Source organism: Strix uralensis, chromosome 33 (genome assembly GCF_047716275.1).
Source record: "Strix uralensis isolate ZFMK-TIS-50842 chromosome 33, bStrUra1, whole genome shotgun sequence".
NCBI lineage: Eukaryota > Metazoa > Chordata > Aves > Strigiformes > Strigidae > Strix > Strix uralensis.
In genome coordinates, this window is record NC_134004.1 from 3,390,235 (window position 1) to 3,405,768 (window position 15,534).

Consider the following 15,534-nt stretch of genomic DNA (forward strand, 5'->3'; position numbering starts at 1 on the left):
GCCCGACCCCCCCTCCCCCCCGCGAGGCTCCGGGGGGCGACAATGGCCTTCGTCCCCCCAGCTTTGGGGGGCCGCGGGGGGCACTGCCCTGGGGGGAAGCAGCGCCCGGCGGGGGGGGCTGTGCGTGGGGAGGGGCTGCGCGGAGCCGCCGGGCGGGCGCTGGCCGGGGGCCACCGTGGGAGGAATCGTGGCGAGCCGCGGCCACCCCCCCCCTCCGCGGGCCTTGCGCAACCTCCGGGGCCTCTGGCGCGGGGGGGGGGGGGGATGGGGGGGGCACGGAGCCGCCCTCCGGACCCCCCCCGGAGCATCCCCTGGCTGTGCTCTCCCCGGCCCTTCTGCAGTTCCTTCCCCGGAACATCTGGAGCTTCCTCCCGAACATCTGGCGCAGCAGCTCCCCCCGCCCCCCCGCCCCCGGGCTGCTCCCCCCGCGCCCCCCCCCCGCTCCTGCCGGCACCGGGCGGGGCAGGGGCGCGCGTGTGACCTCGCTGTTTTAACAGGTGACATCACTCGGGGGGGGCTGCGCCATCTCCCCCCTCAGCGCCCGGCCTCGGCCCCCGGCGGGCAGCGCTCGGTGCTGTGGCAGATGAATGACGTCACGGCTCTGGCTCTGACGTCACGGCGGCGGTGGCGGGGCAGCGCCGGGGGGTCTCCTGGGGCGGGGGGGGGCGGGAATCCGGTCCGACGGGACAGGGCGGCCTGCGGCGGGGGGGGCACCGGGCCTGGAGGGGCATCGCGGGGGCGCAGGCAGCCCCTGCTCGCTCCTGCCCGTACCCTGCCTACAGCATCCCCCTCCCCTGCCCGCCCCTGCCTACAGCATCCCCCTCCCCTGCCCGTACCCTGCCTACAGCATCCCCCTCCCCTGCCCGCCCCTGCCTACAGCATCCCCCTCCCCTGCCCGCCCCTGCCTACAGCATCCCCCTCCCCTGCCTGCCCCTGCCCGTACCCTGCCTACAGCATCCCCCTCCTCTGCCCGTACCCTGCCTACAGCATCCCCCTCCTCTGCCCGTACCCTGCCTACAGCATCCCCCTCCCCTGCCCGCCCCTGCCTACAGCATCCCCCTCCCCTGCCCGTACCCTGCCTACGCCCCCCCTGCCCAAACCATGGCGTGCCCCTGCCCGCCCCCCACCTGTACCCCACCTGTACCCCACTTACACCCCACCTACACCCCACCCACACCAGCGCTGCCCCATATCCCTGCCCGCACCACAGCTCGCCGTGTCCCACACACCATCTCTACACCACCTCTACACCATTTTACACCATTGAACACCATTTCTACACCATCTCTACTCCAGTTTTACACCATTTTACACCATTTTACCCCATCACACACCGTACCCTGCCCGCCCGGGGGGCGCAGACCCCGCACCCCACGCGCATGCGCACCGCGCGGCCGCCGCGTATGACACACACCCCCCCCCCCAACCCGCGGGCACCCCCCGCCTCCCCGCACCCCCTCCCCTCCCCCTCCATCTCCCCTCCCCCCGGTGACGTCAGGCGGGCGGCGGCGCGCGCTCCCTCCCCCGCCCCCCCCCCCCTCCGCGGCGGCGCGCGCGCAGCCCCCCGGCCCCCGCCCCCTCCCCCCCCGCCGCCGCCGCCGCCGCCGCCGCCCAGCCCGGAGGGTCCGCCCGCCCCTCCCCCGCCCCGCCCGCCCCGTCCCGTCCCTCCCCCGCCCGCCCCCGCCCGCCCGCCCCCCCCCCCCGCGGATGTCGGTGCGCGGGCCCGGGACGCGCCGCCCCGCGGGCACCGCGGCGTGAGGAGCCGGTGAGGAGCCGCCGCCGCGCCGCCGGCATGGGGCCACTGCTGGCCCTCGCCGGGTGCCTGCTGGCCCTGCTGGCCGCGCCCGCCGCCCGCGCCCTCGACGGTGAGTCCGGGGGGTCCCGGCCCCCCGTGTCCCCCCCCCCCCAGACCCCGCGGGGAGCGGCGGGGCTCGGCCGGGCCGGGGAGGGGGCGGGGGGCGGCGGGCAGCGCCGCCGTGACAAAGCAGAGCGGGCCCCGCCGCGCCGCGGGAGGGAGGGGGGAAACGGGGGGGACCGGGGGGCACCGGGCGCGGGCGGCGCGTCCCTCCCCGCGCCCCTCGGCCGCGCCGCAGCGCCAGGCTGCGCCCCCCGCCCCGGCCCCCCCCCCCCGCAGTCGCGGTGGCCGCCCGCCCGCTCGCCCCATTTTCTCCCCCTCGGCCGGTTTCTGGAGCCTTTCAGCCCCCCCGCCCTCCCGTTTTCCTCGGGAATCCGAAGTTTTCCCCACAGCCAAGCGGGGAAGTTGGCGCCGCCGGGGCCGGGGCTCCCCAGGGGCCGGGGGTCCGTGGGCCGGGGTCCCCCCCGCTCCCCAGGGCCGCCGTGACAGCCCGGCCTCGCCCCGCGCTCCTGCTCTTGCATAACCGGGGCCGCTTCAGCTCCCGGAGCCGCCGCAGCCCGGCTGCGGAGTTCGGTCGTGGCTGGACCGGTGGCACTGGGAAAACGTTCACGCAGCGCTGGGGCTGTCTGTCCGCCTGTCTGTCTGTCTGCCCGTCTGTCCGGCCGCTCCTGCCAGGCGGTTTTTTCCAGGCTGCGCACGTCCCGTCCCCTCCCGCACCGACCCGTTCGGTCACGGGCCCCTCGGGCTCGCGGGGCCGGTGGCCGGGCTCTGGACACACGAGGGGCCGCTCTTGGCAGCGCCGGCGCCGGAGCTGGCGGCCGAGGGAGCAGGGGGACAGTGGTGGCGAAGTTCCTCGCGACGCCCCGACGCGCGGGGCAGGGGCCGGTTTCCCCTCTAAAAGCAGCGGGATGGGGGCTCTGAGCTGGCGCTCTGCTCCCCGCGACGGGCTCCCCCCGTCCTGGTGGGAACCTGGCAAAGGCCAGAGACGGACAGACGGGAGCAATCGGCTGGGGAGGGGTTTTTCGGGAGGGTTTTGCTGCCCCTTTCTTTGCCCACCTTGGGGCGAACCGGGTGAAGCCGCTGGCGTTTGGTGTCGTGGCAGCGCCTGGGCCGTCACCAGGCCGGAGGGATGGAGGAGGAGGCAGAGGTCCGGGCGAGCGCCAGATCCCTGCCCCAGATCAGCGTCTGGGGCCGCAGGAGGCTGGAGCCTGCGGTTTCCATCTCCCCGACCCCTCCTTGCCCCCCCGGGGCTCGGGCGCTTTACTCGTGTCCCTTGCAGGGGGTGGCAGGAGCGGAGCCGCTGGTGGCACCTCGCAGCCGCCCCCGCTCAGGGACGCCTGTTACCGCGGGGTCGATCGGCCCGTGGGCACCGACAGTGGCTCGGCGGGGCGGGGGGTGGCGGACGGCTGAGCCCGTCGGGGTCACCCCCCGCCTCCGGGGACCCCAGGTCTGGGACGCGTCGTCCCCGCGGTGGCAGATCCAGAAGTTCGTGGGGGCGGGAGGGACGGGCACCGCTCGTTGCATAAGCTGCGTTGCCTTTGGAAACGAGGCTGCAGCACGATGATGTGCCGGAGGAAGTTCCTCCATCCTCTTCGTCACCCCGTGAGCTGGAGCGGGGCAAAAGCCGGGGCAGAGACGCCCCCTCCTCGCGGCAGCCCCCTCCCCGTCCAGGGGCTCCCCGCAGGGCGATGCTGGGGGTGAAGGTGCCGTCCCACCCCGCGCAGCCCTGGGGGGCCGAGCAGGGCGAGGGCTCCTCTGGAGAGCTGGGGACGAAGCAGGGTGGCTTTGCGTGCGGGGGGATGCGGAGGGGGCTCTCGGAGCCCCCTGCGCCGGCGGGGCTTGAGGGAAGCAGGAGGTGGCACCTGGGCTGGCGCCTGGGCCTGGCCGCCCTGGCCGGGCTCTGCTTCCCCAGCTGAAGGTCTCCTGCTGCCCGAGCGGGGTGCGGTGGGGCTGGGGGGGGCCATGGCAGAGCCGGTGCTGCCCGGGTGCCCCTGGGAGTGGGGTGCAGGGTCCCCATCCTTGTCCAGAGGCCCGACCCCCCACGCCTGCTGCCTCGGTTGGCAGCTCTGGAAGCTGTTTGTTTGTTCCTGGCTTCGGCTGCAGGAGAAGGGGGAGGCAAAGTCCGGGGGGGGTGGGGGTGGGGGGGTGGGGGTGGTGGTGGGGAAGCTCTTCCAGGGGGACAAAGGGCGCCGGTGCGGGGCTCCTGTCTGCCTGAGCTCCGTTTCCCCGGGCCCTGTGCGCCATTGGGCAGCGCTGGGCGGCCGTCGGGAGAGGAGCGAGGGCAAGCGGGGGTGTCCTGCCTCTGTTGTGGAAATACCTGCGGTTGGGGATGGCTGCGGTGTTCGGGTGCAGCCCCTCCCTCTCACCGCCTTGGTGGTCTGGAGCGTCGCGCGCGCGACGGGAAGCGCCTGTGCCCGTGTGCGCACGTGTGTGTGCCTGTGCGCATGTGTGCGTGTGTGTGCACGTGTGTGTGCGTGCCGCTTCCCTGGGTGCGCGTGGATGTGCCCGGAGCCACGCTGGGTTCAGCGGAGGTGGAGAGGGGAGTGTTGGGGGGCTGCTGGGGGGACACAGCAGGAGGTCTCTGGCTGGGGGCTCCTCTATGCGCTGGTGGGGCCGGGAGGGTGCCTGGCATCCTCGCGTGGAGCATCCCGGGGAGACCCTCGGCCCTGCGGAGCTTGGGGTTCCCGGGAGCCCCGCGGGGCCTCGCCCCTGCGCGGGAGGTGCTGTGCTGCGGGACGCCAGCGTGCCCCGTGCTGCTGTGGTGTCTGGAGGAGAGGGCCGGGCCCCGTCCCCGTCCCGCGTGCTCCCCGTCGGGGGATGTGCGCTGACGTTGAGAGCAGCGTCCCTGGCACAGCGGGGCGGCGCTGCCTGTTTTGGGGTGAAACCGGGGCGTTGCCTTCTCCCAGCTTGCAGAGCTGTTTCAAGGCATCGTGGGTGGTGCGGAGGTGGGAACAGCTGTGGCATCCCCCTCGCCTTGGGTCTCTCAGCCCCACCACTCGCCCCTTGTCTTCTCTCCGTGCCGTTGCCGTGTGCTCCGTGGCAGCCTGCGAACCGGGCGGGTGCGGGGGCTGCTTGAGCCCTCCAGCCCGTGATGCTTTTCCTCCGGCGTCGAGTACCCGTCGGGCTGGTGGGGAGCAAAACCGCCCTGGTCCCCCTGTTCCTCAAAGGCCCTGGCCCCCAGCACCTCGTCTCTGGAGGAGCCGACTCTGCTTCGGCGTTAATCGGTTCCTCTTCACCACCAGCCCGTACTGGGTCGGTGGCTCCCCGGTGGGGAGGGCTGGTTGCCCTCCTGGAAACCGGGAGCATCGTTGCCATTGACCGAGGTGACGGCGGCGGCCGGGCGGGGACGTTGGGCGTGTGAAGGTCTGTGGGGCTGCGCTCACGTGCACCGTGGGCTGCCCGGTACCGCGCTTCCGCCAGCGGGTTCCTGCACAGCTCGTCCCTGCGCGGCGGCAGCCAGTGGCGGGGAGGAGGGAGCTGCTCTGGCTGTCAGGTGGATCCTGCTGCCGAGGCCTCGCCACCATCTCGCGAGCGCCGGGGACGCTCCGCAGGGAGCGGGGCTGCCCGCGTGCTCCCACTGCCCCTGTTCCAGACACCTTCCCCCCGGGGACGGGCGCCCGCAGCGGGGGGTTTTGTGGCCGGGGAGGCACAAAGAGCTGAGCCTGTGTCTGTGTCTGCCCGCGGTCCCCTTGGGGTTTTGGCCGTGCCTTTGGGGTGACTTCCCGTGCTCCCAGGGGTGGCCTTGGGCCCCGAGGAGCCTCTCCAAAACAGCGCAAGGAGCACGTGCCTCTGCGGGTGCCCTTTGCCCTGGGGGGGGTGCACGGGGGTGCTTCCCGAAACTGTGGGACAGCCTGGGGAGGGGCGGCCACGGCCGGGCCCTCGGGAGCCGTCGAGCGCCGGGGGTGGGACAGGCTGTGCTGCGGTCCTGCTGAGTCGGCACTATTAGCACGCTGGTAACCAGGAGGCGAGGCCGCAGCGTTGTCGTGGGGCAGGAGGTTCCTCTTCCAGGCGCTGAAATGGTTTCAGTTCCCAGATGACGCTGAGCACCTTCTTCGTGCCGACCCTGCAGACAGAATTCTTGCCCCGTGCCCCCCAGACCCCCTGGCTGACCCCCAGCCCGGCCCGCAGCGCCTCGGCCAAGCGCACAGTCCTTCTGCTCCCGGCGCATCTCAGCAAGTCGCGGGCTGGGCTGAAACACGGCCGGATCCAGCGGCCCCGGGGTGGGAAATGGGCTCCCCGGAGACGGTGTCGGCTCCTGGTGGCGGCGGCCCGTGGCTGGCTCAGCCGGGGAGCGGTGGATGCGTCGGCCTGTTTCTGTCTTGCGGTCCCCGCTCCGCCGGGCGGACAAGACTCCCCTTGTGCTTGGGCTGAGTTTTATCTGTCCCCTCCCGGAGGGGGCGTCCCTCTGTGCAGGGCGCTCGCCCCAGCCGGGAGCCGCCGCTGTGGGGGTGCTGCTCCCCAGGACGGGGGGTGGGGGGGTGTGCGCCCTTCTGGGCCCCGTGTTGCAGAAGAGCCGGCTGAGGCCCACGAGCTTTATCTTGTGCCGGGGGAGCAGCCGGTGCCGTTGGTGCTGGGCCCGGTGCGGTGCGTGCCGGGGGGGGGTGGCCCCGTCTCGGGGGTCTGGGGCACGGCTGCTGCCCCCAGCGTGGGACCTGGTGAGTGACCACGGTGGCCGGTGGCGCCTGGGGTGGGGGCGGCATGTGCCACGGCCTCGCCGAGCCCCTGGGGGGTTTGTGTCCAGCACCGTCTGCCGCCGGCTCCGTTGCACCGTGGCCTCTTGTTGAGGGGACGCGTTTCCCCTCCTTCGGATTTTGCAAGCCAGTGCAAGACCGACTCGAGCTATTTACAGACCAGGTTTTGCTGTTGATTTAACTTTTCAGTCACTTCCATTTAATGTACCTTGGCAGGCCGACCTGCCAGCGGCAAGCAGCAGCAAATATTTTCAGCATTTTCTAATTCAGCTCAAACTTCTTGTTTTCTTCACTCTGTGCCTCTTATTTTAAGAAGGAAAAGTACTGGGTGGGCCGTGAGGACTGTTTTGCTGGATGTTATTCTGTTGTGTGAGGTTGCTTTCCCCAACGCAGTCCAGCCATTTCTAGGGCTAAATATAGACTCGCAGTGTCCTCTCTGAGCCAGGGGAAGGGAGCGGACTGGAGCTGCAGTCATGCAGATGCTTTGCAGGGTCAGAGTTGGTCCCAGCACTGCTTGAAGCAAAGAGCTGGTGGGGTTGGCAACTGAGGTGTTGGATAATGACCTTGTGCCATCTCGGAGCTTCTCCGGTGGGACTGAGGGGAGGGACAAGAGCAGCAACAGCGGCTCCAGGGAGCATCAGCCTGCGGGGAAGGTGAGAGCAGGTCTGCAATGTCCGAAAGGTGCGGACTGAGGCATCAGTGGGAACTGCAGATGGCTGGGAGGGAGTCTAATTGAGTTGGAAGTTGCATCTTTAATTGAGTGGACTAATTAGCCTCTTGCAAGATGCCGTTTCTCTAAATGAGACCGTGGCAAGGATGGGCGGGCACTGATGGTTGTGGTGACGGGCAGGTGAAGGGCAAGGTGAACCCCCAGCGTGCGGTTCGCTTGCTAAACAACGGGGCTGCTGGCGTGGGGGGGCGAGGGAAGTAATTGCTGCTTTTGGGCTTCCTGCTGGGCTCGTGACTCTGGTGTCCATCCCTTGGCGACCGAACTGAGGAGGAGGATTTCAGCTGGGGAGGACGAAGGCTTTCTGAGCCGTCACGTGGCTCCTCCCCTGCCCTGGCCTTGCTGGGGGTGGCTGGGTTTTGTTTGCAGTGGGCTGCCAGGCAAATTGTTATTTTAATCTGCTGAGAGCTTTGAAACGCATCAATCTAGTCCATTTACTTAATATGGTGCAGCTCTTTGTTTGCAGGCGCCGCCGCAGCCGTCTGAGTGCGGGGACCGAGCACTCGCTGGGTCCCGGATTCACACAGCGGCTCATTGTGGCTGGGGAACAGCCGAGCGTCTCCGCTGCTCGTGCCGCTGGCGAGATGGGCTGCGCCGGGGCGCTGCACCTCGTGTCCGGCTCTCGGGGCCGAGTCCCTCCTGGTCTCCCCCGACTCTGCTCTCCTGCAGCTCAGGGGGGGCAGAGCCCCTCGGTCCGCAGCGGCACGCGCTGGCGCCCTGCGGATGTGCCCGGTGGTTTTCTCTTCGCGCTGTGCTCAGAATTTGAATATCGTGGCCTCAAGGATTGTGCGGGGACGCAGACGCTTGTGCCACGAGTGCGATGCTGCAGCGCCGGGAGCAGCGGGGCGCTCCCCTGCCCCTCTCCGCTCCGCCAGGCTGGGGCGCTGATGGTGGGTCTGTCTCTGTGCCCCCACGCCTGCTCGGGGCGGCCTCGTCCCGGGACGAGCGCGTTGCCCGTCCCCAGCTGCCGCCATCGATGCCCCTTGGCTGGACCCGGCGGCTCCGGCTGATGCGGCACTTGAGGGCGGCTCCGACCCGGGGGGCAGCGGGATCCCGAAGTGCCAGCGCTTGTGGCCGTGGCTGCCAGCCCGGTGCCGGCCCCGTCCCTCTGGGCAGCCGGCGTGGGGAGCGGGGAGCTGGGACAGGGCTGCGAAGTTTCCTCCCGGCGCTCGGTGCCGCGGGTGGTGTTGTGCCTTTTATTGTTTGGAAAAGGAAGCACTTGGGTTTAATACTTCCCGCGGCCGCCGCCTTCCCAGCGGTCCGGGCGGATGCTGCGGGGCACCGGGGGCAAACGCTGCGCGGAGAGTCGGGCTGTGCCTGCACCTCTGTCGCGGGGCCGGCCGCTGCCTTTGCCCCTGAGCGGGGACTCCCGATTCCCAGGTTATTTCCAAGGAGAGAAATTTCCTCCCCCGATCCTGAGAACAACAGCTGAAATGTCTGCGGGCCTCTGGCCTCGTCCGTGCCGCGGACGCGTCCCCTGCCTGCTCCCAGGGGCTGCTCCTGGCAGGGCCCGTGGCCCGGGGCTGGCTCAGCGTCCCTGGGTCGGTGCCCGCGCTGCGGCCCCACTTCCCGCCGCAGCCCCCGGCCCTTGCGGGTGAGCTCGCTCAGCATCTCCTCTTGCGGCCCGGAGCGTGTTTTCCCCCTGGACGAGTGGATTTGGAGCCTGCCCCGTGCTTACTCACCAGCTTGGTCTCCTCTGCAGCTGCTCCGATGCCATCGTCACTCAAAACCTGCCTGGCCCAGCCCCTTTTGGCCCTTTTTGACCCTTTTGGCTGCATAAAATCTTAAAGGTTCTTTTTCTGCGACTTGCAGAAGGTAAAACCAGGCAAACCAGGATCCCTGACCTCAGGGCCCACCCTGGGGCATCTGGGCCGTGGCAGGGGAGTGGTTCATCGCTGGCGTAGCTGAACCAGGCTGGTGGAGATGCCACGGGGTAGGGTAGCGTCTGGGACGCAGCATCAGAGCAGACGTAGCTGTACTGGTTTCCTCTTTAATCATTTTTACCAGTTACAAACAGATGGGACATTTCACCATGCCAGGGATTTTTTTTTCCCTTTACCTCTTACAGTACAGCAGAGCGGGGCTGGAAGCGGGGCGCTGCCGTGCGGACCCGCCCCTGGCGCCGGCGGGATGCGGCGGGGCCTCGCTGCGGTTTGCGCAGCCGATCCCAGCAGCAGCGGCAGCGACAAGCCCAGGCATCGTGCGGTGGCCCCGCACATGGCTTCAGGGTTTGCTCTGATCTTGGATTCCCCCTGGCTCTGGTTCGGAGCTGCCGGGCTCTGCAGAGCTCCCAGGCGATGTCTGGGGCGGGAGGGCCAGTGCGGGGCCAGCGTGGTGGCCGGGGAGCGGAGCGGGGATGAGCTCCAGCGTGGTGCAGCCGCCCGGGGATGCTGAGGTGCCGCAGGCCGCAGCTCCGCGAAGCCGCCTCGAAGCCGCCGTGGGATGTGGCTTCCCGGGGCGCGCTGTCAGGGAAACCTCAAACCTTCCCCCGTCCCGCGCCGCCGCCTCGCCGCAGGAGCTGCCACGTGGCCTGTGCCCGGAATGCGCCGGCGCGGCCTCCGCGGGCAGGAAGGTTCCTCCCGGCCCTGGCTGGGAGCTGGCGGTTCGCTGGGGCTGGGTCCTCGTGGGCCCGTCGGGTTTGCTTTGGGGACTGGGGTGGGAGCAGGCGACAGCCAAAAGCCCCGTGCTGGGGGGAGCGCTGGCAGGGGTGGGGAAGGGCCGCGGTGCTGCTGTGGGTTGTTTTTTCTCCTGGGGAGACCTTGAAGTAGCAAGAGATGGCGGTGGGTGGCGGGCGGCACAGGGGCTCCGTGACCTTGTCCTCCCCAAAGCCGGGAGATGCTGCCCGTGGCACAGGCGTCCCCAGGGGACCGCGGGAGGGGACCTGGTGCCTGGAGATGGGGCTGGGCCTGCAGGTCCTTGTCCCCCCTCTTGCTGGAGCCCCCCCGCGTCTCCTGGGGGGCAGGACGGGCGAGCAAGGGGGGCGGCTTCCCCCTGCCTCGGCTAGGGTGGGACCCCCCCGTGTACACCCTGCCTGGGACCCGCGGGGGTGCCCACCCCAAGGTGGCTGGTGGGTCCCCACGTCCGCGGGTCGGGGCTGCGTTCACACCGGCAGGTGGACCAGAATCCAGAGCAGCTCTCCGCGCGGACGCGCTGCTCGGGAATAAAAGTCCCTTTATGCCGGAATAATTAGTGTACTCAGAGCATGCTAATTATTCTGGGATAAAAGTGACTTTTATTCCGGCAGAGTGTCCTCTCAAAGGGCCCTTTCTGCCCGCTCCCGGGGCACAATAGCTGCTCTGCTCCGTTTCCCCATCTCAGACAAAGTCCTTATTTGCGAAGCCAGCGAAATTGAGTTGACTAATGAATTAAGGCCAATGGTTTTGGCCCGGCTCCAGCGCTTTGAAAGCCTTGGCGAGCTGATGCCTGTCCCGGGCAGGAGGAAGCGCAGCACCCTCCCACCCCGGCAAAGCCCCCGCGGGCTGCGTGCGGCCCCGGGCTCTGCCGCGGAGCTCCGGCAGCGTCCTGCCCCGACTCCGATGAAACGCCTATTAATCTGTAACGTGCGATTGCTCTATTGGCGGCGCAGGCCGGTCTCTGGAGGGAGCGTTATCAGCTTTAGCCACAAGCCATAAATAACGGCCTCCAGTGCAGAACACTCCATTCTGTTTGGGTTCCCAACTGCCGAGGGTATAAACATCCCGCTTCTTATTGCTAGAATAAATAAAGGGAATAAAACCTTCTGAGCAGGTAGAGGAGGCGGGGGGGGGTGTCTGCGCAGCCGCTGCCCCTCCCGCCCCTGCTCTGGGGAAGGAGAGGGGCCGGCGCTGGCGGGGGGAGCGGGGTGTCCCCCGGCGGGGATGGCCGCTGGCCAGGGGTGGCTCAGCCTGGCCAACTGCACTGAGAGGACTTAAGCCCCTTTCTCTTGGCTGCAAATGCTTCTTTCTTTTTTTCTTTTTCCTTTTTTTCATTTAAATTGCAGATAAGCTGCAAAAAGAGAAAGAAATCAAAAAAGCATGATTCTTCCTTGAAACACCCTCCACTGCGTGGCTGGAGCCTGCCCCTTCTGCCCCTCCCCACCACGTTTTGTGTGATCAAGCTCTTTTTTTTCCAGTTCTGAAAATGCTGTGGATTCGTTTCATCTGGTTCCATCTCCTGCCATTTTTCAGCTCATTCTTCTGCGGACCTCTCCAAGGGGCCAGAGGCAGGAGGGGGACGAGGGGGATCACACTCCAGCGCCGATCTCCCAGCTTCTGAATTTGGTTTAAAATGCAAATCTCCCCCCCCCTTCCCCCCCCCCCTTTTTTTTTTTTTTTAATGCATTTCATCTGAAGACGGCAGAGCGGGAGGGGAAGGGGCTGGGCAGGGGGGGAGCGCATTCTTCTCAGCGTGTCCAGATTTCCTGATGCGTGTTCGCATTTAAATCGTCTCCCCCTGGATCTGTTTGAAGTCAGGTGGCCACGGTGCTCTCGGGGATGAAAGCAGCCCTCGGGAGCCACAATATGATTTTATTCCCCTTCCCCCTCCCCACCGGGGACAGGGTCTCTTGGGCCTCCACCCTCCCCTGGGGGCACGTCTCCCACCCTTCAGCCTCTCCCCCCACCTCTCCTCCTTTGTCTGGGTCCGGGGGGGCCGCGCTGGCAGCTCCTGCAGCCGCTGAGACCCCGTCCTGGGGCACGTGGCGGAGGTGTCGGGGGGCTGCGCTGGGTGGGTGCCGGGGACAGACCCCGGGGCTTCTCCCCTGCACCCCTGGGTGGTGTCGCCCCTCCCTGCCCCGGCCATGGGACTCTGCTGCCTGGAGGGAGCCGGGAGCTGGTGTTGTCCCCGGAGCCGAGGGGGGATGTTGGGGTCCCTGGCGCACCCCGGGGTACCCGGTGCAGGGACCCAGTTTGCCCCAGTCTGCGGGGAGCACCCGGGCGGGTGATGGGGGGTGCGCGGAGCATGGAGGGGACGGTGGGGCACACGGTCGGGCTCTGGGGACGGCTGGGTCGAGGGCGGGAGCTCTGGGCAGTGCTGGGCAGCGGGTGGATGGGCCCATCCCGCCCGGCAGCGGGGTCCGATGCATGGGGTGACGGCCCCGGCCGTGCCCTGGGAGGGGGCTGGGGGAGGCGGGACCGGAGCTTCCAGCGGCTTCCCAGGAGCATCCCCCCGTCCGGCCGGGGGCGACGAGCAGGAGCCAGAGATGAAGAACCAGGGAAGGCGCCGGGGGTTCTGCTGGCGCTTCGCTTCGGTTGGATTTTGGTTGTTGTTTCCAACTTGCCTCCTCGGTGTTTCTAAAAATCAGGGGAGTCGCAGCAAACCCGCTCAGGAGCCCCCTGACCACCCTCGTCTTCATCCCCGCAGCTTTTCCAGCCGGAGCCTTTCCCGCGAACGGCGTTTCGCTGCGGTTCAAATGGCTCTGGCGAAGCGGAGGCTTTTCTTCTCAAAATTGTCCTTTTTTTTTTTTTTTTTTGAAGAAGGTTAATGCCTCGTGATTTAGATGCAATAGGCAGACTTGAAAGGAAAAGGGGAAAAAAAAATAAATGTATTTTAGAGTCAATATTTACTTAGCAATTGGCCGGGCCCCTCCCCCAGCCCAGCGCATACCTGCGGCGGCTCCGTCCTGGAGCGGGGTCTGGTTTGAATCTTCCCCTTCAAGGGGGCCGTATGGAAGAATTGCAAAAATGCATTTGAACTGTTTAGAGATCTTGTATTTAAACGCAAAACAAACAAATAAGCCTTCCTTTCCTTTTCCCCTTGAAAAAATGTGCCTACAAACTCTCGGTTTTGTTATTTTAAATGTCTCTATTACCCTGTCTGGCTTTTTGGAGCCGAAGGACCTGGCAAATTTGCATTAGTCCTCAGTTGCAAATTCTGCACAAATTTCTGCACCAGGCCGAGTCCCTGCAGGGATTCGGGGTTTTGGCTCATGGCTTCTGTACCCCAGAGCCTGGAGCAGGGAGCATGAAGGAGCCAAGGGGGTTGTAGCCCTTGGCTGGTGTCTGTCCTGTGGCTGCAGAGAAACTCTGGGAAATCTGAAGAGTCCAGAAAGCACAGAAAAGGAACAAATGATGTTTTTCCTGAAATTTCAAAGACAAAGGGTGGACGATGTGGGGGAGAAAAATGAAAGAAGGTGACCCTGATTTTTGTGTTTGGTTCATTGGGCGACTTGGACGATCCTCCAGCTTGGTGCCCCTGACTGTGCCAGCGCCTTGGGGGGTCCCGCAGGGGACACAGCTCGGCTCTTCCTGGGGACAGCGACCTTGGGGCTGTGGTGTGCTCAGGCCCAGGGATGGCTTGAGAGCTGAGTCTAGAGGGAGGGACGGTGGGGTGGGGACGTGGTGCTCAGCCGGCTGACAGGACAGGCTCCCCTGGAAAAGGCAATTGGCCAAAAGTGGCCAAAACGGTAACGGGGGGCAGAGCAGCTCGTAGCGGCGGCTTCCCCTGCCCTCAGCGGGCGTGAAGCCTTCTTGGCGTGCGCTGGCGCTCCCGCCGCACCGACACGCTCGGTATGTGTGAGCTCGGCGGGGCAGGAGCTTGGTGGATGCCACCTTCGCTTGCCGGGGCTTCGCCGTCCCCCCGCGCCGGGGGCCAATGGTTTCCTGCCCGGCTGTTGCCCTCCAGAACCACCTGGCTGATTTTTCTTGTGTGCGCGGTGCTCTGGCTGGCCCAGGGTGCCCGACCGGGGCTCTGCGGGCCACCGGCTGCCCCTCGGCCCCGGCTGCCGCGTCGTCCGGCCGGTGCAGGGCGAGGAGCCACAGGGCCGAGCTGGGGCCGGGCGGGTTCTCGGGGTGCCCACGCGCCCCAGCACCGGGCCAGCCCGGCTCTGCCTGCACGGCGCGGGGGGGGTGGGCCTTGGCAGGCTCCTCGCCACGCGAGGTGGGGTGTGCGAGCGGGGAGGGGAGGCGGGAGCTGGGGATGGAGACCTGGGAGGAATGCAGAGTGGGTTTATTTTTCTCCCTCTCGAGCTTTCTTCTCCCCCCAGAACATCTGTTTTGCAAATCACGCTCATTCCAGCCCGTATTTATGGCCAGCGCCGTTTCCTTTGGAAAGCAGTAGCCAGCCACCTCCTCCCGAGGAGGAGAGGAGGAGTTGGGCTGGGGAGGAAAGTACAGCTTTCGCGGGGAAGAAGTTCTTTAATATTTCTGTGGTTTGCTTCCAGTCTATCTGGGTTTTTACACCACACCGTACTGGTCTGAGCACTGAAGGTAATTTGGCTTCTGCTCAAGGTGAAGACCTCCTGCTCACCAGCCTCCAAAACAGCCCGTTTAAGTGGAAGTGTCGATTTCTTGCTTTAGGCAGAAATGAAATGTGTTTTGTTGTGTTTCTTTAACAGCCCTTTTCCCCGACCTGCTCCATGCCCAGGTGAAGGCTCCGGCTGCAGCCGGGCTCTGGGTCCCGTCCCAGGGACGTGGCAGCTCCGTGCCGCAGCCGGGGGTCTGCTCCCACCCCCGACCGGAGGAGAAGGATCCCCTTTCTTGCACCCAAATAGCCATTTTTTGGCCATTTTTTTAGTACAGTTTTGTACCCTCTGTTGAATTACTTTCCAGCGGGCATCTCTCCCCGGGCTGCCAAGGAGGGACGTGTTTTCCGCGGGCGGCTCTCGCAGCTGTCCTGGCCCCGCGCTGAGCTGCCCATTGTGCGCTGCATGAAGGCGCCTTTATTCTCGGGCCGGCGCTGGAGCTCTGCTCTCCGCTGCCATCGCCGCTTCTGCTGGGGCGGCCGCCGGCCTTTCCCAAAGAAATTTGGCTCCGCGTGAAGGATGCATTAACAGATACCTTCTCTAATTGTCCACCTGGCACTGAGGCATCTCGACACTTTCCCTGGGGCCATTTAACTCACTGGGAACATGCTGTGCAAGAACAGAAAGTGCGTGGGGTTGCCGAGGAGCCTGGCGAGCCGGCTGCGGAGTGGGCAGCGATCCCCTTCCCTCCCCCTGCGCAGAGCCGCAGCCGCTCTGGGAGACGCGAGGCCTCGCGCTGCCGAAGCCATCCTCGAGTTTGGGTGGTTTGAGCCGGGTTCAGGGGCAGCTTTATGGCGGGTTAACGTGCCCCGCGGTGGCGAGGGGTGAGCAGGGTACGTGGCCTGCGTGACACGTGCAGCCTGACAAAGCGTGTGCGAACGGTGTTTCAGCGCTTTGAGGAAATCCCACGTGTTCTGCTCCTGCCTGGGGAGCTGCTGCCAGCGGCAGGAGAACCTGCTCAGCTCCGGTGGGAGCGCGGCCAGCCCCGGCGACGGGGCTCTGCGAGGTGTAGGTGCTAGTCCGTGGGGACAACACCTTCGAG

At 66.8% G+C, this 15,534-nt stretch overlaps 1 protein-coding gene across 5 annotated transcripts in view; it reads left to right on the forward strand.

The window, feature by feature from the left end:
- Window positions 1-1,723: 1,723 nt before the first annotated feature.
- The window catches only part of LRP1 (LDL receptor related protein 1), an 83,196-nt gene continuing 69,385 nt past the window's right edge, over window positions 1,724-15,534 (forward strand). For all 5 annotated transcript variants that reach the window (XR_012626794.1, XM_074854064.1, XM_074854066.1 and 2 more), the window contains exon 1: window positions 1,724-1,865. Coding sequence is in view for 4 of the 5 variants with exons in the window: in XM_074854064.1 (XP_074710165.1) it covers window positions 1,793-1,865 (73 nt within the window). In the remaining variant the exon portion in view is untranslated. The remainder of the gene's footprint in view (window positions 1,866-15,534) is intronic.